This window comes from Oryctolagus cuniculus, chromosome 4 (assembly GCF_964237555.1).
Source record: "Oryctolagus cuniculus chromosome 4, mOryCun1.1, whole genome shotgun sequence".
NCBI lineage: Eukaryota > Metazoa > Chordata > Mammalia > Lagomorpha > Leporidae > Oryctolagus > Oryctolagus cuniculus.
Genome location: NC_091435.1, coordinates 3,831,593 through 3,853,585, shown reverse-complemented (window position 1 = coordinate 3,853,585; position 21,993 = coordinate 3,831,593). Strand labels below are relative to the sequence as shown.

The window sequence follows — 21,993 nt, the reverse complement described above, 5'->3', positions numbered from 1 at the left end:
GCCAGCACGGAGCTCCGTGAAGGCGCCCAACACGACCGGATGGAGGGCGGGGTGGGCGCGGCGTGGCCGCAGGTCACTGCCCCACGAGGGGCTGGCGGGCGGGCAGAGCCCACGCTCCGACCGGGAGACGGGAAACTCGCTCCTGCGTGGGTGCCCGCGGACGGCGGCCCTAAGGGGAGGCGCGGTTTTGCAGAGGCCACGGTGCCTTCCCGCTCCCCCAAAGCCAGGCCTGCGAGCCTGGGCCCCGCTCGCCCGCCCCCGCGGCTGCGCCCATACACCCGGCTTTCAGCCTCCGTGCCCGCCCTGGGCCCTGCCTTGCGGACCTGGTAGACACAGAGAAGTGGGGGTCAGCGCGGGCTCTGTGCGGGGTCCCTAGGCGGCCCCAGACCCTGCGGCCATCCAGCTCCCAGCGAGGCCAGCGTGCGGGACTGGGGGCCGCCTCTGGGACACAAGCCGAGGAGAAGACGAGACCCACAGGTGACCCGCGCCCTGGACGGGCATCCAGGCTGGACCGCGGGGACTGATCCGGCTCCGCCCCCGGGACACGGCGGGCCCGGACGTGGGCACAGCATCCGCTCCGCATCCCGCGACCCCCGGACAGCGCAAACCTGCGGGGCACCAGCGGCATCTGGCCAGAACCAGGGGACCCCGACCACGGCCCCATCCACCTGCTCCCTCCTCCCTAGGTGACCCCTGTTTCCGGCCCCGCCCCTCTTCCTGGATCCGCCCCTCCTCCCAGCTCCAGCACCTGCTCCAGACTCAGACTCTCCCCAAAACCAAACCCTGCTCCCGGCCCCGCCCCCCCTTCTGCCTCCTCCAGGGTCTCCCAACCCCACTGCCCCCTCCACCAGCCCCTTCCCCCGGGACCGCCCCTCCACAGGCTCCGCCCACTCCACGGCACCGCCTCTCTCCTCCCCGCTCCAACCGAGCCCGAACCCCACCCACTCGTGGAGGCCCCGCCCCTCTCCGTGGATCCGCCCCTCCTCCCAGCTCCACCACCTGCTCCAGACTCAGACTCTCTCCAACCAAAACCCCGCTCTCGGCCCCCGACCTCGCCAGGCTCCGCCCCGTCTCCCGGCCCCGCCCCCTTTAGCCTCCTCCAGGGTCTCCTGGCCCCGCCTACTCCACGGCCCCGCCTCTCTTCTCGGCACCGCCCTCCCCTCCCCGCTCCAACCGAGCCCGGGCCCCACCCACTGTGGAGGCTCCGCCCCTCCTCCCCGCTCCAGGCTCCGCCCCACGCCCACCCCGGCTGCCCACCCGACTTGAGTTTCTGGCAGCCTCAGAGGAAACGGAAACTGAAAATGAACGCGGAGCATGGAAATGAGCGGGGGAGGGGCCGAGCGCGATGACGCAGGCGCGGTGACCAAGCTCGGGGGAGGACCAGGCTGTCTCCTGGCCACGCAGAGTGGGGGGCCCGAGAGGGGCGGGGGGGGGCTGCCCACCGCGGAACCCGGAGCCCTGGGGGCCCTGCAGCGGCGGGCCGGCAGCGACCACGCCAGGCCTGGGAAGTGCGCGCCTGGGGTCCAGGAGCAGCAGTGCTGAGCCGGAAAGAACCGGCCTGCACCTGCAGGGCAGCCCGGCCCAGGGCCACGCGCTGGGGGCTCCGTGGAGCCACAGGAACCCGGGATTCTTCCGCAGAGACCGGCACCTTGCAGGGTCCATGCGGGGAAGACGAGTTACAGGAGTTCATTTAGGGGCAAAAGCTGGAGATGGTGCGGGGCGTTTGACACCCAGCGCTCTCGGCGCCAGGGTCTCGGCCCAGGGGGACGACTGTGAGCTCCTGCGGGTGTAGCCGGGAGCAGAGGCCAGGGCGCAGCCGAGGGAATAAAGCCCTGCACGGGGACCGCGGTGCTGCCGCCCTCTGGTCGGGTGTGAAGTGGGCCTGCCCTTCCCTCTGGGGTGTGTGAAGTGGACCTGCCCTTCCCTCTGGTTGGGGTCTGGTGTGAAGTGGGCCTGCCCTTCCCTCTGGGGGTGTGAAGTGGCCTCCCCTCTGGGGGGTGTGAAGTGGCCTGCCCTTCTCTCTGGGGGGTGTGAAGTGTCCTGCCCTTCCCTCTGGGGGGTTTGAGGTGGCCTGCCCTTCCCTCTAGGGGGTGTGAAATGGCCTGCCCTCCCCTCTGGGGGGTGTGAAGTGGCCTGCCCTCCCCTCTGGGGGGTGTGAAGTGGCCTGCCCTTCCCTCTGGGGGGTGTGAAGTGGCCTGCCCCATCTCCCTCCCCCAAGGGGGCTGGGAAGGCATTGAGTGCAGATGGCCCCTCAGACGGGCATCCAGCATCACAGAGCCCAGGCACTGCTGCCCGTCCACCGGAACCCCACCCCAAACCGGCACAGCCACTCCTCAGGGCGCAGCTGTGTCACCTGCGGGAGCACAGTGAGGTCCCCGAGGGCAGGCCAGGGAGAGGCTGGGCAGGCGCCCGACCCACTGGGAGCAGCAGCCCCCTCGCTGCCCTTCCCCGAGCCCGCCCGGGCGCCACCTGGCTCCGCCTGGCCCAGGCTCTTTCTGAACCCCTCCCCTGCGAGGCCACGGGGATGGGGTGGGGGAGAGCCTCCTGTGGGTTGGAGCAGCGGGGGCAGCACAGAGGGACAGCTCTGTCCCCTGCGGGCCAGCCCCGTGCTGCCTGGGCCCACGTCTAGCAGCACTGTCCCCTTCAGAGTCCTCCCGCGGGGCTTCAGCCTCCAGGATGCTCCGTCCCCACGTGTCCAGGAAGAGCAGCCAGAGAGGCGGAGGGAGAGTGTGGGCTCCCCCTCCCCCCTGCGTGGGGTGGCCCGACCAGGGGAGGACCTCAGGCCAGCACCGCCCCTTCTCTGCCATGGGCCCTGATGGCATTGGCCTCAGGTGAGCTCTCCCCAGAGCTGGGCTGGGGCTGGCTGGGGTGGCCTCTGTCACCAGAGCAGTGTTGGGGGTGGGCTGCTTGTCTGTGTCTGAGCTGAGCTAGGAGCAAGGAAGTGGGGGGTCCGTGGCTACAAAGGGGCGTGTGCTTTCCCACCCACAGCCCCTTAGCAGGAAGGGGAGCCCCTGGGAGGGCTGCCCTCTGCCTGCACCACCCCACCCCAGGCCATGTCCATCCCGGGGAAGTTAGACAGGAAAAGTCCAGGGAGACCTTGGAGTGAGCAAAGGCAGTGGGGAGGGGGGAGGTGCAGGCGGTGGGGGAGGGGAAGCTGACAGGAGGGTGGAATCCCCCCAGGAGCCAGGCTGGCCCAAGACCAGACTGGGCTGTGGGGGCAGCAGCCAGGCCAGGGGCCTCAGAAGCCTCTGATGAGACCCAGGTCCTGGGCTTCCGCCCCTCCCTGAGGGTTAGACCCAGGAGGTCCGGGCTTGGGGCCCCAGGACCTGCATTTCCCGCGGGCAGCCAGGATGGGCATGGAGGGGGCTGCGCTGGGCGCCCAGCCCACCCCCTTGGCCACTGAGTTTCGTTTCTCTCCGGCAGGATGGGCTGCTCTGGGTTTCCTTCTGTGACCCCTGTCCCCGCCCCCGCTCTTGGTCCCTGGGGGTCCGCCAAGTTTCATTTCTCCGTGGCCCTGGGCGGAGCTGGAGGCGGAGCCGGCGCCTCATAAAACCCGAGGAGCCCGGACCGCGGCTTCTGGCGCTGAGCTAGGAGCGGTGAGTGTCGCCGCTGGGGTCCGCGCTCCAGCCGGGAGAGGGGCGCACGCAGCGGGGCTTCCTGGTGGAGAAGAGGTGAGGGCAGTGCGCGTCCTCTCGCGGGCGGGTGACGTCACGGGAGCGAGGGCCACGGTGGATGGGCTCCGACCACCCCAGGTGCTGGCCCCCGGAGCGGCCCGCCCGGAATGACGCGGTAAAACTTGAACCTGCCACCTGTCCTGGCTCTTTTCAAATTCCTGCAGCCAGAGAAGGGGGAGGGGCTGGAGTCGGGAGGGGTCTCCGGTCAGGGGGCGGGGCGCTGAGGAAGTTTCCTGGGGTCTCCGAGTGGGCCCCGCGGACTGGGAGTTTCTGCGGTGGGGCGGGGCGGGCTCCTGGGAAGTGCCGGCTCCAGGTCCTCACTGGTCCTGGGGCGGGGGGCTGGCGCGGAGACCCCAGGGCGGCTGGGAGAGGAGGAGGCCCAGAGAGGCACCTGCGGGGCTCCGCCCACCCTGCGGGGCTGGGGATGCCCAGGGGGCAGGACCCCACACAGAGGATTCCGGAAGGGGCCTGGGGAGCAGGACCCTGCTGCTGGGGATCCAGGCCTGGGGAGACGCCCCTCCCCCACACACAGCGGGGACCACAGACACCACTTCTGAGCGCCTCCCTAGCACCCCCTAGTGGATCAGCTCTGGTCCCCACCCCTCCCCCTCGCAGAGCGCCTCCCTGTCTCCGTTTCTAGGTAGCAGAGCCATGGTGCTCAGGGGCCAGGGCTGGCCCGGGGGAGGGGCAGGCACCATGGAGTCTGGGCAGGGCAATGGCCCAGGCCCTCTGCCCGGGCTCAGCGTGCAGGCCTGGCTGACTCCCGCTTCCTCGCAGCACACAGCGTCGCAGGAGACACCGGAGGAAGATGGTGCAGTCTGGGGTGGAATCCAGGAGTCCGGATTCAGCCGCTGAGCCCAGTGCAGCGACACTGAATGGAGACGCTCACCCGGCAGAGAGCGCGCAGCCCAGGGTAAGTGGCCGCCCGGCAGGTGCGCCTGGGGACACGGGCGTGTCCTGCTGAGGGCTGTCCCCTTCCACAGGGCAGCGGCCGCCCTCCTGCTGCCTCCGCGTCCTCCCCGCTCTCTGGGCCACCAGGGCAGGACGATGGCCTCCGTGCACTCTGGCCGCCAGGGCCACCTGGCTCTGGGAGCCTGGACAGGCGCTGGGGCTCAGGCAGGACAAGCAGCCAGGGCCGTCCCTGCCAACCTCGGCCCGGCCTCCGCTCAGCCCTGGGCCTGCTCACTGCGTTGTGAGCTCCATTGAGCAGCCACGTGCTGTCTCCCCCAAACCAAGACGTTTTGGGGGGAACCCTACGAGCCTCTGCGCTGAGTCCCTGCACTGCCGTTCCCGCCGGACCTCGGGGGGCTTCCTTGCCGCTCACGCCTGGACGAACACCCTGAGATGGGCTGAGCCGGAGGTGGGCTGCCTGTGACCCCCGGGAGGGGCCATGGCAGCTGCCGCCCAGGTCCCAGGGCGTGCCCGGTGATGCCGCCTGCCCCTCGGTGGCTTTATTTATGTAACTTTTGCGTGCACACAGTAGGCGTCTTTCACCGAGTAGGTCTGCCTCCAGGTGGAAACTCGCTCCTCAATGCGCGCTAGGCACCCTGCCGCCGCAGGCTGTGCACGGTCTGGCCGAGCCCCTGACCTCCCACGTCACACACCCCACCGTGCACGGTCGGTGTTGGGCTGGGACAGTCCGGTCCCTTCCAGACACTGAAGTCCCAGGAGGAGCTGAGGTGCTGACCCCTCCTCCGGGTGAGGTCCGGATCCAGCCGGGAGCTCTCCCTGCCGCCTGGAGGATCCCCCACAGAGCCGGGGCTGGGGGGCTGGGGGCTGCGGGGCGCTCAGAGGTCTGTACGTCTGAGGTGGTTGCTGCTCCACTTCCGTGTGTACAGAGACTTGCTCACGTGTGTGACAGGTAGAAACACACACACAGACAGCTCTGATCTGCTGGTTCACCCCTCACGGGGCCACCATGGCCGGGGTTGGGTCAGGCTGATGCCAGCGTCCAGGACCTCACCCAGGTCTCCCAGTGGTGCGGGGGCCCAAGCACTGGGCCGTCTCCTGCTGCTTTCCCAGGGGTGCCAGCAGGGAGGTGGATCAGAAGGGGAGCAGTGGACTCAAACAGGCGCCCCATGGGAGGCCAGCACCCCAGGTGGGGGTGACCCTGTCCAGCACACGGCCGGCCCCCACTTTCACTCCTAAAGGCGTTGTTACGGCGCTTAGACTGTCAGGTCCTCTGCGGGCTGAGCAGCGTCATCCCGCCGTCCCCGCACCTGCCTCGCTGCTGTAGGAACGCAGCGTCCGTCTCCGTCCGCCCCTCGGTGCTCAGCACCGCACGTGGGGGCCGCGATCCTCACGGGGTTCCTGGCGCTGGTGGTGAGCAGTGTGGTCCTGGTGCCCGGTGCAGTGCCCTCCTGTTCCCAGGTCGGGGCTCAGGAGGTCCCTGGGTCTTTGCTTTGCGTTTCCACGACGCGTGAAGACACCCCAGAAGCCTCTCCCGGGTGCTCTTCCCGCTGGAGCCTGCCCCTGCCCCTGCGCCTGCTCTCCTTGGAGAATCCCGAACCTGCTCGGCTCGCTGGGGCTGGCTGCTCGGACGTTGCACCCACGGCTGCCCAGAGTCCTCTGCCTTCCCGTCCGCAGGGGCCTGAGAACAACCTGTACGCCCAGTACGAGGAGAGGGTGCGCCCGTGCATCGACCTCATCGACTCCCTGCGGGCCCTGGGCGTGGAGCAGGACCTGGCGCTGCCCGCCATCGCCGTCATCGGGGACCAGAGCTCGGGCAAGAGCTCCGTGCTGGAGGCCCTGTCGGGCGTGGCCCTCCCCAGGGGCAGCGGTGAGGCCCCTCCCTCTCCTTCCGGGACAGCTGGGACGCGGGGCAGAGGGCCCTGGCAGGTGCTCAGTTGGGGAGGGCGGGGAGCAGGGTGGGGGCTTCGGGGCCTACAGGGGTTTCCCACCAGGCAGCCTGAGGAAGCCTGCGGGCCCCGGGGTCAGAGGGCGCCGGGCTGCCTGTCCAAGGCGGTTCCTGAGGTCATGCAGAGAGCATGCGTGAGCAGCAAGGGGGCGGCGGGAGGTTCTGCCTCGTCACCGTCCCCCCAGCGGTGACCGCCTGGGGGTTGACAAGTGTGGGCTCAGGCCTGCAGGGCAGGGGCAGGTGCGAGCTGACCCGGGCCTGGCCCCCTAGGCATTGTCACGCGGTGCCCTCTGGTGCTGAGGCTGAAGAAGCTGCCCCCGGAAGCCGAGTGGAGGGGCCGGGTCAGCTACCAGGACCAGGAGGTGGAGCTCTGCGACCCCGCGCAGGTGGAGCCCGCAGTGACTAAAGGTGAGAGCCCGGGCCTCCTCCCCTGCTGGTCCTGGCCACACCCGGGCGGTGGGGGGCTCCCGAGACCGCCCACCCCGTCCTGGGCGCTGCTGCTGCCTTGGGGACCCCTCCCCAGGGGCACTCAGCCTCCTGGGCGTTTCCTTCCTTTCCTGCCTGAGCCCCGGGCCCCGGGTGGATCTGACAGCAGCGTCAGGACGCACCGAGAGCCCTGTGACCCATAAACACGGAGGACTCGCACCCTGGGCCCTCTGCGGACTGACGGGGTCGTGTGGGGCGGGGCTCCTCTCGAGATCCTATACAAGGGCTGCCCCAGGGTTGAGGGTAGGGCCCCAGGGCTGAGGATCCAGGGCTGAGGGTGCCAGGGCTGAGGGTGCCAGGGCTGAGGGTCCAGGGCTGAGGGTCCCAGGGCCGAGGGCCCCAGGGCTGAGGGTCCAGGGTTGAGGGTCCAGGGTTGAGGGTGCCAGGGCTGAGGGTCCAGGGCTGAGGGTGCCAGGGCTGAGGGTGCCAGGGCTGAGGGTCCAGGGCTGAGGGTCCAGGGCTGAGGGTGCCAGGGCTGAGGGTGCCAGGGCTGAGGGTCCCAGGGCTGAGGGTGCCAGGGCTGAGGGTCCAGGGCTGAGGGTGCCAGGGCTGAGGGTCCCAGGGCTGAGGGTGCCAGGGCTGAGGGCCCCAGGGCTGAGGGTCCAGGGCTGAGGGTCCAGGGCTGAGGGTCCCAGGAATGAGAGCCTACACACATGGACTGTCTGTCAGCCTCTGAAATAAAAAAAATATATTTTTATAAACTTCAAGGAAAAACAGAATTAGAAATAAGTTCTGTCCTGACGGAAACGCTGGAATTGATTCACACAAGCGTCTTCTAGCAGTTCCTGGAGACGTGTGTGCTGTGGGACACGGGGTTTCCGCGTTCCAGCTGCGGAGAGGCCCTGTGCGCTGACCCCTGGCCCGGGAGCGAGAGCCCCGAGCAGCGGCTGCAGGAGGCTCCCGAGTGACGGCGCCTCCCCAGCTCCTCTGGCTGCTGTGGATTGGGGGCAGGGGGAAAGGCTGGCCCGGGCCTGCCGTGGGCGGCGTGGGTGGAGCGCCTGGCAGACCCAGGCCTCCGGGGACACGGACGCGGACACGGACACAGACACAGACATGGACGCAGACACGGCCACGGCCACGGTGCTCTTTTCGTGCTGTGGGTGAGGCCGGCTGTGGCTGCACACAGGACTGTGTGTCGGCGAGCCCAGCCCCAGGGCTGTCCCTGCCTGTCTCACATGTCAGCGGAGCAGAGGGAAGACGCTGGGGGCGTGGCTGGGCTCAGGAGGAGTGGCCAGGCCCTCCCCACCCGGGGTCTGTCCCAGAGGTGCGCGGGGCAGGTCTTGCAGGCCCTGCATCGCTGCGGCCATCACGTGGCATGGGGGCCGCGGGCCAGCGTCCCAGGGCGAGCCCAGTTGTAAGGAGCAGACCCTGCCTTGACAGGGGACACGGGGAGACGACCCTGCCCGTGGGTGTGGGTGCAGGACGGAAGGGACAGTGGTGTCCCCGTGCACACGGGTGGCAGTCAGCATGGTGGACCGCACACAGGAGCTTCCGCCCTCTCCTGGGCGCCTGCAGGGGGCGGACCAGAGCTGCACTGGGGCTGTGGTCTCAGCCTTGTGCTCCAGAGGGCATGGCCTCTGTCTCTGAAGCCCCTGCGGCACTGTGGGCATGGCCACCCTCCTGCCAGCAGGCCAAGGGCAACAGGCCTGTCCCGGCTGATTTCGGCCTCCCTGGAGCTGCCCCCAGCACTCTCGCAGGAACCCCGGCCGGAACTTAGCTGCAGGCGATGGCGTGTCCAGCCACCGCAGGGGAACCCAGCAGATGGGGCACCGTGTGCGTGGCTGTGGTCCCAGCCCGGGTGGGAGGCTGGTGCCTCGTGGGCAGAGAGCGGGGCGCTCGGCTGCCAGGTTGCACATGCAGACCCTGGCCCTGCACCTGCACCTGTGGGCCTGAGGAGGGAGCAGGCCACAGCCGAGTCGTGGCCGCGACGCCCTGCGTGGCTCGGGCCCACGCAGGCCAGGTCCCCGCGGAGCCTGGCAGTTCCCGTCGGGAATCCCCTGCTTCCTGTGGTTTTCCCTCATTTGCTGTGACCTCAGGGGGGACTCGGGGGTCTCGGGAAGCCTTCGCCTCCCCGCCCTCCCGAGGATGGGACCCCCGGGGGCTGTGAGGACACTGGGCTCTGACCCCAGGGGTCAGCCCGCGGAGGAGCAGTGCCGGGGCTTTGGCTCTGACCGGGGACAGCGAGGTGTGCACCCCGCTGCTCTCCAGCCCTGGGCCCTGGCAGGAGCCGCGGGGCCTCTCCCAGGGGAGCAGGTGCCAGCCCGAGCCCCGCCGCTCCCTGTGCCTCCTGCAGCCCAGAACGTGATCGCCGGGGAGGGGCTGGGCATCAGCTCCGAGCTCATCAGCCTGGAGGTCAGCTCCCCGCTCGTGCCGGACCTGACCCTCATCGACCTGCCCGGCATCACCAGGGTGGCCGTGGGCGGCCAGCCCGCGGACATCGGGCACCAGGTGAGACGCCCGCACCCTTCCCCCTGTGCCTGGGCGCGCCTGGGGAGGGCAGTGGCGAGTCGGGGCCTGTGGTCACCAGTCTCTGCCCGGCTCAGTGGGAACCTCTGAGGAAGTGGGGCCGAGGGCAGAGCTGTGCCCCGTGGTTTGCTCTCCAGGCCTGGCTGTGGCTGGGGGCAGAGGGCTGTGTTTGACGCGGGGTGGGGCGGGGCCCTGTGGGAGGAGGAGCATCAGCAGTGGGCGTGGTTATGGCACCAGGGCCTCACCTGGAGAGGGCAGCAGCAGGGTGCAGCTCCTGTTTTGCAGCGCAAGGCTGGTCCCGGGGAGAATGGCTGGGCCGAGTACCGTGGTGTCTCTGAGGCTCGGCCCTCGGCCGTCCGGGCAGGAGCCCCGGGGCTCAGGGCTCTGCAGGTGTCGCCCTGCGAGTCTGGGTGAGGCCAGGGCACGGCCGGGCCCAGGGAGTCGCTGCGTCACGGAGTCGCGGGGCCCCTCTCTCCCTGTGCAGATCAAGGCGCTCATCAGGAAATACATCCAGAGGCAGGAGACCATCAACCTGGTCGTGGTCCCCAGCAACGTGGACATCGCCACCACCGAGGCGCTGAGCATGGCCCAGGAGGTGGACCCCGACGGGGACAGGACCATCGGTGAGAAGGCGCGGGGCTGAGCCTGAGCGGGTGCCGGGGGAGTCCCAGGAATCCAGGCGGGCGGGCGTGCGGGCGCGGCTCTGCCCAGGTGCACCTGCTGAGGGTGCCCAGGGAGGCCATGGCCAGCAGCTCCCCTGACATCTGGGGGCCCCAGGTGACGCGTGGCCCCTGTCTTCCTGCGTCAGCAGGCCCAGTGGGGAGACTCGGAGGGCGGCCTGTCCGTCCTGGGGCCAGGGGAAGGGGCGTGGCCACAGCCTGTTCCGGGGGCCCCTGCCGCTCTCCCCGTAGGCTGTCGGGGGTTCATCTCTGGGAAGCCAGGCGGGGAGGAACCCTGGCGCCCGCGGCCGGCCCTGCGCTGAGCTTTCGCCGGGGCGGCTCTGACCGGGAGTCCCTGCCCGCAGGCATCCTGACGAAGCCTGACCTGGTGGACAGGGGCACGGAGGACAAGGTGGTGGACGTGGCGCGGAACCTCGTGTTCCACCTGAAGAAGGGCTACACGGTGGTGAAGTGCCGCGGGCAGCAGGACATCCAGGAGCGGCTGAGCCTGGAGCAGGCCCTGCAGAGGGAGCGGGCCTTCTTCCAGGAGCACCCCCACTTCAGGTGCGCGCCGAGCCCCCGCTGGCCGCACAGGCCTGGTTCCGACCCAGCCCCTCCCCCAGCAGGAGGAGCCACGCAGGCCTGGTTCCGACCCAGCCCCTCCCCCAGCAGGAGCCGCGCAGGCCTGGTTCTTACCAGCCCCATCTCTGTGTCCTGTGCAGGCCTGGTTCCGACCCGGCCCCGTCTCTGTGTCCTGTGCAGGCCTGGTTCCGACCCGGCCCCGTCTCTGTGTCCTGTGCAGGCCTGGTTCCGACCCGGCCCCGTCTCTGTGTCCTGTGCAGGCCTGGTTCTGACCAGCCCCATCTCTGTGTCCTGTGCAGGCCTGGTTCCGACCCGGCCCCGTCTCTGTGTCCTGGGCAGGCCTGGTTCCGACCCGGCCCCGTCTCTGTGTCCTGTGCAGGCCTGGTTCCGACCCGGCCCCGTCTCTGTGTCCTGTGCAGGCCTGGTTCCGACCCGGCCCCGACTCTGTGTCCTGTGCAGGCCTGGTTCCGACCCGGCCCCGTCTCTGTGTCCTGTGCAGGCCTGGTTCTGACCCGGCCCCGACTCTGTGTCCTGTGCAGGCCTGGTTCCGACCCGGCCCCATCTCTGTGTCCTGTGCAGGCCTGGTTCCGACCCGGCCCCGTCTCTGTGTTCTGTGCAGGCCTGGTTCTGACCCGGCCCCGACTCTGTGTCCTGTGCAGGCCTGGTTCCGACCCGGCCCCGACTCTGTGTCCTGTGCAGGCCTGGTTCCGACCCGGCCCCGTCTCTGTGTCCTGTGCAGGGTTCTTCTGGAGGAGGGCAGGGCCACGGTGCCCAGCCTGGCCGAGAGACTGAGCACCGAGCTGATTGAACACATCTGTGTAAGCACGCGCGGGCGCTCTCCCGGCGGAGCCCGGCACAGGGCTGCAGTGCCGGCCTCGGGGCCTTCCTGGAAGCCTGGGTGCAAGATGGGGCTCAGGAGGGAAGGCCTGACTCTGGGGAGCCGCCAGTGTGCCCCACTTTCAGTCCTCAGCGGGGGGAGTTGGGGACCCCCAGCCAGGTAGACGTGGGCGACTGGCCATTTGGGGCTGGCTGTGGGTCAGAGCTCGCCTGGGCTCTTTCTGCTCTGCTGGGCCACAGTTCCAGGCCTCCGTGCGTGGCCAGAGAGCCCCGGGACTGCAGGTCGATGTCCCTGAGCCGGGAGTGAGTGGGGAGCTGCCTGGGCCCCCTCATGTGGGAGGCGGGCGCTCGGTTATCGGCCCCTGCCCGGGCTTCCACAGCAGCTCGGGTCCAGACGGGGCAGGCTCAGGTCTCCTTCTCTGGACCAGTGCCTTGAGGCCCGGTCTGTCCTGGGTGCCACGGCCCCGGAGTCTTGCTGACGCACGGGGCTGCTCACGCAGCAGGAGGCTGGGCCTGTTGGCGCCACCGTGAGGCCTGGAGCAGAAGTTCCCGGCCACTTCTTGTTGAGGTTTGCAGATCTGCAGTGGCTCCGGGGGCCCCTGTTCCAGGACCTACCCCACACGGGGTCTCTGTGCTGCCTGCAGGAGCTCCCGTGGCCGGGTCGTGGCAGTGGCTGCTCTTCTGGGGCCGCCTCCAAGCCACGCGGGCGCCTGGGCCTGGTGCCCAGCTGCTTGCCAGGAGCTGGGCCTGGGGCTGGAAGGAGGCCGGGCTGCCCTGGGCCCCTCGGGAGAGACCCCGGGGCGGGAGGCGCCCTCAGGGGAGCCGCGCCCCTTGCAGAGGAGCCGGGCCCCGCCCCCTCGCGGGCTCGCCGGCACATCCGGCCTTTCTCCCCTCCGCAGAAAACGCTGCCCCTGTTGGAGAAGCAGATCAAGCAGAACCACGAGCAGTGCACGGAGGAGCTGCAGAAGTTCGGCGTGGACATCCCCGAGGACGACAGCGACAGGCTGCTCTTCCTGATTGACGTGAGCGCGGCCCGCCCACAGCTGCCCCGCTCTGCCTGCAAGGCCCAGATCTGCGTGCAGCAGGCCCGCCTAGTCCTCCAAGACGGACAGGGCAGAGAACCAGTGGGAGGGGAGGGCTGGGCGCGGGAGGCGGGGCCTGCAGGAGACGGTCGCTCCTTCATTGGCTCTGGCCCTGAGCCCACCCAGGCCCCCCCGGGCGGTCAGGGGAGTGGGTCCCAGGGCGGAGCCTCCTCCTTCCCAGCTCCCCACCCCGCGTGCACACAGTGCATACCAGCCCACGCGTGTGCGTGCACCTCTGCTGACCCCGATGCCTCTCCCCGCCACAGAAAATCAACGCATTTAATCAGGACATCACTGCCCTCATTCAAGGGGAGGAGGTCGTCCGGGAGAACGAAACCCGGCTGTTCACCAAGCTGAGGGCCGAGTTCTGCAAATGGGAGAGCGTGATCGAGAAGAATTTCAAGGCAGGTGAGTGTCGCGGCTCACGGGGGCTGGCCCAGAGCCGTCACCAGTGATCGCGGACGGCGGGGCCTCCCTGGTGCCGGTTCTGGAGGCTGGCGGGGCCCAGTCCAGGCTCCACCAGATCCCGGTCTGGGGCGAGCTCTGTCTGCCCCGCCCCACAGACAGGGCCCCCTGGTGGTGTCCTTGCGTGGGGATGGTCGGGAAAGCCCCTGGGGCTCCTGGATCAAGGCAGGTCCCCTTGGGGAGGGCAGAGCCCTGGGACCTCAGCGCTGCCCAGAGACGCCCCTCCTGCCCCACCACGCTGGGGGTCAGGTTTCGGCACTGGAGTTGGGGGCACAGAGACAGGGCACAGCAGCAATGCAGTCACAGACCGGGGTGCGGGCTGAGCCCGAGAGGGAGATGCACGCAGGCGGTGAGGGTGGGCGCAGTGAGGAGCTAGGGACACAAACTCCCCGTTTGTCCCGTTCCTGGCACTGGCCCGGGTCAGCCAGCGTCTGAGTGCAGGGGACCCTCAAGAGAGGATGGCCATGGACCGGCCGGAGCCAGAAGGCCGCGGGAGCTGCCGTCCTCCCCCATGGAGCAGAACCCACGACCTGTGAGATGACGCAGTGCCGTGGACGTGGCCCATGGAGCAGAAGCCCAAGGCCTGTGAGATGACACAGTGCTGTGGACGTGGCCCACGGAGCAGAACCCACGCCTGTGGGATGACGCAGTGCTGTGGACGTGGCCCACGGAGCAGAACCCAGGGCCTGTGTGATGACGCAGTGCTGTGGACATGGCCCACGGAGCAGAAGCCCAAGGCCTATGTGATGACGCAGTGCTGTGGACGTGGCCCACGGAGCAGAAGCCCAAGGCCTGTGAGATGACGCAGTGCCGTGGACGTGGCCCCCGGAGCAGAAGCCCAAGGCCTGTGTGATGACGCAGTGCCGTGGACATGACCCCATGCACCTGCTGGGGTCTCCAGCCCGGCACGTGGCTGCCGGGATTCCATCATGGCAGCCATGGAGGCAGACGCGCAGCTGCACCGTGGGTCTGCAGGGGCCCAGGAGGCAGGTGGCGTGGCTGCTGGGGCCCGGGCCACCCCAGGCAGCATCCAGATGGGCGAATCCATAGAGATGAGGTAGAGGCGCCCTTGCTCCCGGGGCTGGAGCGCGAGATGGGCAGGGAGTCCTGATGGCTGCCAGGGGTGAGCACGTGGGCGTGGCCAAGGGCGGAGCCGCCGGGTGCAGCCTTGAATGCAGCAAAGGCCTCTCCTGCCTGCACCGGGTGGGCTCCTGTAGGGATTTCTCCTCCATGATCGCTCCTGGGGGACGGCCGCCAGCCAGCAGGGGGCGCCAGGCTCCGCCCCGGTTCTTCACTCGGTGGGGTGGGGAGGGGGCCCTTGGGAGGCTCCAGCCCTGCAGGGTCCCTCCACCCCCTGGGGAGCAGAGAGTGAAAAGAACCCCAGGTTCCCAGAGGGGCTCCCATCACGCAGTGCACCTGCTGTGCCCTGGCCGCTGTCCCTCAGCCGTGACCGTACGCACCGCGGTGGGCCAGGTCCAGTGTCCATGGCTGCACCTGCTGTGCCCTGGCCGCTGTCCCTCAGCCGTGACCGTACGCACCGCGGTGGGCCAGGTCCAGTGTCCATGGCTGTACCTGCTGTGCCCGGGCCGCTGTCCCTCAGCCGTGACCATCCTACCACGGTGGCCGGGTCCAGCGTCCACGCTGCACCTGCTATGCCCATGGCTGTGTCATCAGGTGGTGACGGTGACGGTTCCCACCCGAGGTGCACGGGTTCCAGTGTCAAGGCCGTGCCTGCTGCTCCCTGGCCCCAGGCGGCACCTGGGGCAGTGCAGGGCCGTGGCGAGGTCTCGCCGGTTTTGCTCTTGTCTATGCTGCTTTCCCGGCCCGGGCCCTCTCCCTGCGGCCCTGGGGCAGGGACCTGGAACGGAGGTCTTCCCCGCACCTCCAGGCACTGCTCCGTCTGGGGCTCGGCCGACTTCCTGTTTCCTTGGCACTCTCACGCCCCGGACCCAGAGTGGAATCGCATCCTGAAACGCGGACGATCGCCTGAGGAGTTCACAGCTGCTCTTTCCCACGCAGGTTCTAGTAACATCCGGAACCAACTGTGGAAGTTTGAAAACCAGTACCGTGGCCGAGAGCTGCCGGGATTTGTGAACTTTAAGACGTTTGAGACGATTGTGAAACAGCACATCAGAGCCCTAGAGTTGCCGGCTCAGGACATGCTGCACAGGGTGACAGGTGCGTGTGGTGTGGGCGGGCCACAGGTGACAGGTGTGTGTGGTGTGGGCAATGCACAGGTGACAGGTGCGTGTGGTGTGGGCGGGCCACAGGTGACAGGTGCGTGTGGTGTGGGCGGGCCACAGGTGACAGGTGTGTGTGGTGTGGGCGGGTCACCCAGGTGACAGGTGCGTGTGGTGTGGGCAATGCACAGGGTGACAGGTGCGTGTGGTGTGGGCGGGCCACAGGTGACAGGTGGGTGTGGTGTGGGCGGGTCACCCAGGTGACAGGTGCGTGTGGTGTGGGCAATGCACAGGTGACAGGTGCGTGTGGTGTGGGCGGGCCACAGGTGACAGGTGGGTGTGGTGTGGGCGGGCCACAGGTGACAGGTGCGTGTGGTGTGGGCAATGCACAGGGTGACAGGTGCGTGTGGTGTGGGCGGGCCACAGGTGACAGGTGGGTGTAGTGTGGGCGGGCCACAGGTGACAGGTGCCTGTGGTGTGGGCGGGTCACCCAGGTGACAGGTGTGTGTGGTGTGGGCGGGCTGCACAGGGGATGGGTGGGTGTGGTATGGGCGGGTCACCCAGGTGACAGGTGCATGTAGTGTGGGCAATGCCCAGGTGACAGGTGTGTGTGGTGTGGGCGGGCTGCACAGGTGACAGGTGGGTGTGGTGTGGGCGGGTCACTCAGGTGACAGGTGGGTGTGGTGTGGGCGGGTCACAGGTGTCAGGTGCGTGTGGTGTGGGTGGTCATACAGGTGACAGGTGTGTCTGGTGTGGGTGGTCACACAGGTGACAGGTGTCTGTGTTGTGGGCAGGTCCCACAGGTGACAGGTGCGTGTGGTGTGGGCGGGTCACCCAGGTGACAGGTGGGTGTGGTGTGGGTGGGCTGCACAGGGGACAGGTGGGTGTGGTGTGGGCGGGTCCCATAGGTGTCAGGTGCATGTGGTGTCTACATTTGCACACCAGAAGCTGGTGTGTAAGACCCACCGCCCCACCAGAAGGCTGCAGGATCCCCAGCGTGGGGTCTCCCAAGTTCATGGACGGCGCCTGTTCTGAGTAAAGTCTGTGTGCAGCCGAGGCAAAACCAACTCCTGTTTCCATGCCGGGTCCCGTGAGGCCCCTGTGGCCCCTCCCAGACACCCTGGGAGCCCACGGGACATCATGTTCTTGGGCCCCTGTGGACTTAGGTGAACGCTGTGGGCCCAGCTGCCAGGCCCGGGCAGGTGGAGGGGCCGGGCTCTCCCCAGGCGGTCCTGAGCCCAGGGGCAGGGGCAGGGGGCAGGGGGCAGGGGGCAGGGGCAGGGGCAGGGGACGGTGTCTCTGACCATTTTGTGGCCTCCTGTTCTGCTCGGTCCTCCTGGCTCCGTTCCTCCGCCCTCAGACCTGGTGCGCGCCGCCTTCACAGATGTGTCAGAGAGAAACTTCCATGAGTTCTTCAACCTGCACAAGACCACCAAGGTAAACCCTGCCTGTGGCAGGCCCTGGCCCCAGCGCCAGAGCCAGGGTGGGTGTGGGGGGACGGCCCCACCTCCCCCAGGTGCGGGGCCCGGGGGCTCCTCCTCTGTGAAGTGAGAACAGGAGACCCTCCCCCACCATGGGGCTGTCAGCCCAGTGGGGGGGCGGAGGACACACCTGCTGCCCTGTGTCCCCTAGGCCAAGGGTCCCCTATGCTCTGGATCAGGCATCTCACAGAGAGCCCAGCAGGGGTCCCGGGCACTTGGCTGACGTTGCCCTGGCCCCACCCCCTCCCTGTGGACGCCCTGCTGGCCGTGGCCTCCTCCCCGGCAGGCATGCGAGCCCCACAGGAGAGGTGGACCGGGCTGAGTCCTAGGCCTGAGAGCAGTGTCCTCAGAGGGCCCAGGCTGGGGCGGAGCCAGCTCAGGCGTGGGGCGGGGACTAGGGCTGGGGCGGAGCCAGCTCAGGCGTGGGGCGGGGACTAGGGCTGGGGCGGAGCCAGCTCAGGCGTGGGGCGGGGACGGAGGCTGGGGCAGGGTCAGCTCAGGTGTGGGGAGGGGGCTGCGGTGGTGTCAGCTCAAGTTTGGGGTGAGGATTGGGGCTGGGGCGGGGTCAGCTCACATGTAGGGCGGGGACTGGGGGACTGGGCAGGGTCAGCTCAGGCACGGGGCGGGGACTGGGGCTGGGGCGGGGTCTGCTCCCCTCACGCCTCCCTGGGGAGCCCCACTGACCGCAGCGTCCCCTCCCCTGGGCTGCCCCGGCCTGAGGCCCTGCGGGCGCCTGCGTCCCCGTGAGGCCGGCTCCTTCCCCACCCCTGCCTGTGCTTGTCTCCTCCGCAGTCCAAAATCGAGGACATCCGCCTGGAACAGGAGAAGGAGGCCGAGCGCGAGATCCGGCTGCACTTCCGGGTGGAGCAGGTCGTCTACTGCCAGGACCAGGTGTACCGGGGCGCGCTGAAGAAGGTCCGGGAGGCGGAGGCCGAGGAGGAGAAGAAGTCGCAGAGGTTCGGCGGCTCCTCCTCCGGACTCGGCTCCTCCCAGGACTCCTGCTCCTTGGCCGAAATCATCGAGCACCTGGTGGCCTACTACCAGGTGAGCCTGGGAGCGCGGGGCCAGCGGCTCCTCCTGCCCTCCTGCGGTGCCTCTGCGGGCCTCGCTCTGCCCCGTCTCTGGTCTCTGGGGGCATCACCGCCAGCTCCATCCCCCACCCCTGGCTGTGCCCCTCTGGAGCAGCTGGACGCCAGGCACACAGCAGAGGCGGGGACTTTGCTTGCCCTGTGGGCTGCTTCTCCTCCGGGTTGGGACTTTCTGGAGGTCTCCGTGCAGCCTGGCCGGGCCCTGCACCCTGCGGGTGGCAGCTGTCCACTGGGCCACGTGGCCAGGGGCAGGGACACAGCACAGCTCAGTGGAGCCCCCAGCCTGTCCTGTGCCTGGCGCTCTCCTGGGCACAGCTGCCCCAGAGCTGTGTGTGCGGAGCAGGGGTCTGAGCGGTGTCCCTGCAGACGTGTCCTGTCCACCGCCCCGTCCACGGATGGTGCTCCTCTCTGTGTGCTGCTACCGCCCCGTCCACGGAGTGCCTGCTCCTCTCTGTGCCCCGCCCTGTCCATGGAGTGCCTGCTCCTCTCTGTGCCCCGCCCTGTCCACGGAGTGTCTGCTCCTCTCTCTGTGCCCCGCCCTGTCCACGGAGTGTCTGCTCCTCTCTCTGTGCCCCCGCCCTGTCCACGGAGTGCCTGCTCCTCTCTGTGCCCCCACCCTGTCCATGGAGTCCCTGCTCCTCTCTGTGCCCCGCCCTGTCCATGGAGTGCCTGCTCCTCTCCGTGCCCCGCCCTGTCCACTGAGTACCTGCTCCTCTCTGTGCCCCGCCCTGTCCAGGAGTGCCTGCTCCTCTCTGTGCCCCCACCCTGTCCATGGAGTGCCTGCTCCTCTCTGTGCCCCGCCCTGTCCACGGAGTGCCTGCTCCTCTCTGTGCCCCGCCCTGTCCATGGAGTGCCTGCTCCTCTCTGTGCCCCGCCCCATCCATGGAGTGTCTGCTCCTCTCTGTGCCCCACCCTGTCCATGGAGTGCCTGCTCCTCTCTGTGCCCCGCCCTGTCCATGGAGTGCCTGCTCCTCTCTCTGTGCCCCGCCCTGTCCATGGAGTGCCTGCTCCTCTCTCTGTGCCCCCGCCCTGTCCATGGAGTGCCTGCTCCTCTCTGTGCCCCGCCCTGTCCATGGAGTGCCTGCTCCTCTCTGTGCCCCACCCTGTCCATGGAGTGCCTGCTCCTCTCTGTGCCCCGCCCTGTCCATGGAGTGCCTGCTCCTCTCTCTGTGCCCCGCCCTGTCCATGGAGTGCCTGCTCCTCTCTCTGTGCCCCCGCCCTGTCCATGGAGTGCCTGCTCCTCTCTGTGCCCCGCCCTGTCCATGGAGTGCCTGCTCCTCTCTGTGCCCCACCCTGTCCATGGAGTGCCTGCTCCTCTCTGTGCCCCGCCCTGTCCATGCAGTGCCTGCTCCTCTCTGTGCCCCGCCCTGTCCATGGAGTGCCTGCTCCTCTCTGTGCCCGCCCTGTCCATGCAGTGCCTGCTCCTCTCTGTGCCCCGCCCCGTCCACGGAGTGCCTGCTCCTCTCTGTGCCCCGCCCCGTCCACAGAGTGCCTACTCCTCTCTGTGCCCCGCCCCGTCCACAGAGTGCCTGCTCCTCTCTGTGCCCCGCCCTGTCCATGGAGTGCCTGCTCCTCTCTGTGCCCCGCCCTGTCCATGGAGTGCCTGCTCCTCTCTCTCTGCCCCGCCCTGTCCATGGAGTGCCTGCTCCTCTCTCTGTGCCCCGCCCTGTCCATGGAGTGTCTGCTCTTCTCTCCTCTCTCTGTGCCCCGCCCTGTCCACGGAGCGCACGTGCTCTGCTCTGTCCCAGCTCCTGCTAACAGTGGCTGAGCTCCTTGCCCACCTGGCCGCTCCCTAATGGATTTTGTGTGTGGAATGGCCGGGTTCCTCTCCCAGGGCTGATGCTCCTGGGCCGGTTCTGGAGGGGAAACCGAGGCACACAGGGGGCAGAGCTCGCTCAGCCTGGGACCAGGGGCTTCCTGGAACGGCCCGACCCGGGAGGTGATGCTTTCATGGGGGCTTGGGGAGGGGGAGGGGAGGCTGGGACCTGGGCTGTGCCTGCAGGCAGCTCCGAGGCCCCTCCCCCAGCCCCAGGGCCCTGGCTCTGCCTGGAGCAGCCCGCGGGTGCAGACGTCAGCTGGGCGGGGCTGTGGGCGGGTGGTGGGGTGGGCTGTGGCCCTCGGCCCCCCGCCCTTTGCCCAGCGGGCTCAGCGCTGCCGTGGGCGGCCGCGTCCACGCTCAGGGAGCTGCTGGGAGCGCAGCGGGCAGCCGCCCGGCCACCCTCCCCTCTCCCGGCCTCCCCGGGCGCTCCGGGCGCTCTGGGCGGCCCCTGCAGCCCCCGCTCTCCCTGCAGGAGACGGGCAGCCGCCTGTCCAGCCTGGTCCCGATGCTCGTGCAGTTCTTCGTGCTGCAGTCCTACGGGCAGGAGCTGCAGAAGTCCATGCTGCAGCTGCTGCACAACAAGGAGAACTGCGGCTGGCTGCTGAGAGAGCGCAGCGACACCAGCACCAAGAGGAGGTTCCTGAAGGAGCGGCTGGCGCGGCTGGCCCAGGCCCGGCGCCGGCTCGCCAAGTTCCCGGGCTGAGGGCTCTGCCAGCCGGGCAGCGGGCGGCCCAGGCCCCGCCCCCCCCTCCCCCCCCCCCCCCCCGTGCTGTCCCTTCTGGAACCGCGGCTCAGCTCAGACCTCTCCTCCTTTGTAATAAACGTGTGAGCCTCTGCCGGGTGCCGGGTGCTGGGGGCGGGGGCCCCTGGAAGTGGCAGCGGATTGGGCTGAGCCCGGAGCAGGACCCTCACTCCTGCTGAGCTGGGCAGCAGCCCTGGTTCCCAGAGGTGGCGCCCTCTCTGGCCGCCCTGGGCATCCCCCCGCCCTCGCTGCTCGCTGGCACCTGCCTCAGGACGCTGCAGGACCAGGATGGTCAGCGGTGTCCCTGTGGCCTGGGTTCTGCTTCGCCCCGTTACCCTGCCCCTGTGATGGGTAGAGGTTGCAGGGTGACGTGGCGTCTGCGCTCCTGGGAAGTGGTTGGCCCAGGGTGACCTGCCGGGACCCGCCGAGCTACCCGGTCCTGTGCTGACCAGCCACCCCCAGGGCAGAGTGCGCCGTCCCTCCCCGTCCGTGTGCAGAGTGCGGTGGGTGCGTGGAGGTGGGCTCTGGCTCCTGCACGCCCAGGCCTCGCTCAGGGCTGAGCACTGGGGGTCATCAGTGTGACGTCAGGCGCCTGGGCCTCCCAGAAACACTCGCGTGCAGGAGCCCCCGTGGGTCCCCAGGCGCTCAGCTGCCAGGCGGGTCTCATTCTTTCAAAACAGATTTATTCATCTGAGAGGCAGAGTCACAGAGCGGGAGACCCAGAGCGAGCCGTCTTCCATCCGCTGGTTCCCTCCCCAGATGGCCACAACAGCCAGGCCCGGGCCGGGGGGAAGCCAGGAGCTCCATCTGGGTTCCCCATGGGGTGGGAGGGGCAGACACTGGGGCCATCCTCCACTCCCTCCCAGGCGCCGTAGCAGGCAGCTGGATCGGGAGTGGACAGGGGGACTCGATCCGGGGCCCACATGGGATGGGGGGAGGGGTCACGGACGGCTGCACCCGCCCCACCGCTGCCGGCCCAAGGGCTCTGAGTCCTGGCTGAGATCCGCGTCTCCCGAGTCAGCTGGCGGGCGGAGGAGGCGTTTTCCAACATGGGATCTGTGACAGGAGCGGCCAGTGCGCTGCTCTGTGCATCCTCACTGCCCGCGTCCCAGCCCTGCGTCCTGCACGTGTGCCCCAGCTCCCAGGCTGCGTGGACAGGCGACCAGGGCGGGCTCCCCACCAAGTCCATGTGGCCGCCTCTGCCTGCCCCCGGCCTCTCAGCGCCCTGGTGTTGGGTGCCTGCCCTCTGCAGGCGATGTCGCCGCGTGCCAGGCCCCATGGTGGGAGGAGGCCAGAGAGGGCGGGCAGCCTCCCCAGAGTGGCCTCCGCAGGCCCGGGCTCCCGTGCTGGGAGTGGTGCCCCCCGGAGGCCCCGGCCCACTGGGTGTGAGCTGGGGCAGGAAGTGGTTGGCCGTACCCTGGCCAGGCAGGAAACGTGGTGCGCAGGGCCTCGCAGGAACCCGTGTCCCCAGGTGCAGCAGTGTCCGCTCCCGACGTGGGCCCATGGCAACATCACAGGCACATTGTGGGGACTTTATGGGGTCATCACAGGGACATAAAGGGGACGTCTCGGCAC

The 21,993-nt window shown here is 69.1% G+C and overlaps 1 protein-coding gene across 3 annotated transcripts; it reads left to right on the top strand.

Annotated features, from left to right (window-relative positions):
* The first annotated feature begins 2,798 nt into the window (after positions 1–2,798).
* Positions 2,799–20,511, top strand: LOC100359014 (interferon-induced GTP-binding protein Mx1). Of its 3 annotated transcripts, XM_070073144.1 has the most exons (15): positions 2,799–2,831; positions 3,424–3,596; positions 4,452–4,587; positions 6,261–6,453; positions 6,802–6,939; positions 9,311–9,465; positions 9,968–10,106; positions 10,508–10,706; positions 11,464–11,542; positions 12,461–12,583; positions 12,910–13,051; positions 15,128–15,286; positions 16,649–16,725; positions 17,562–17,813; positions 20,149–20,511. In XM_070073144.1, the coding sequence occupies exons 3-15, from the start codon at positions 4,483–4,485 to the stop codon at positions 20,377–20,379; spliced, it is 1,992 nt and encodes a 663-aa protein (XP_069929245.1). In that variant the 5' UTR covers positions 2,799–2,831; positions 3,424–3,596; positions 4,452–4,482; the 3' UTR covers positions 20,380–20,511. The 3 variants fall into 3 exon arrangements, with proteins under 3 accessions (XP_069929245.1, XP_069929244.1, XP_069929243.1); XM_070073143.1 differs by lacking the exon at positions 2,799–2,831 and having other exon boundaries at positions 3,534–3,671; XM_070073142.1 differs by lacking the exon at positions 2,799–2,831 and having other exon boundaries at positions 3,579–3,789.
* The last annotated feature ends 1,482 nt before the right edge of the window (positions 20,512–21,993 follow it).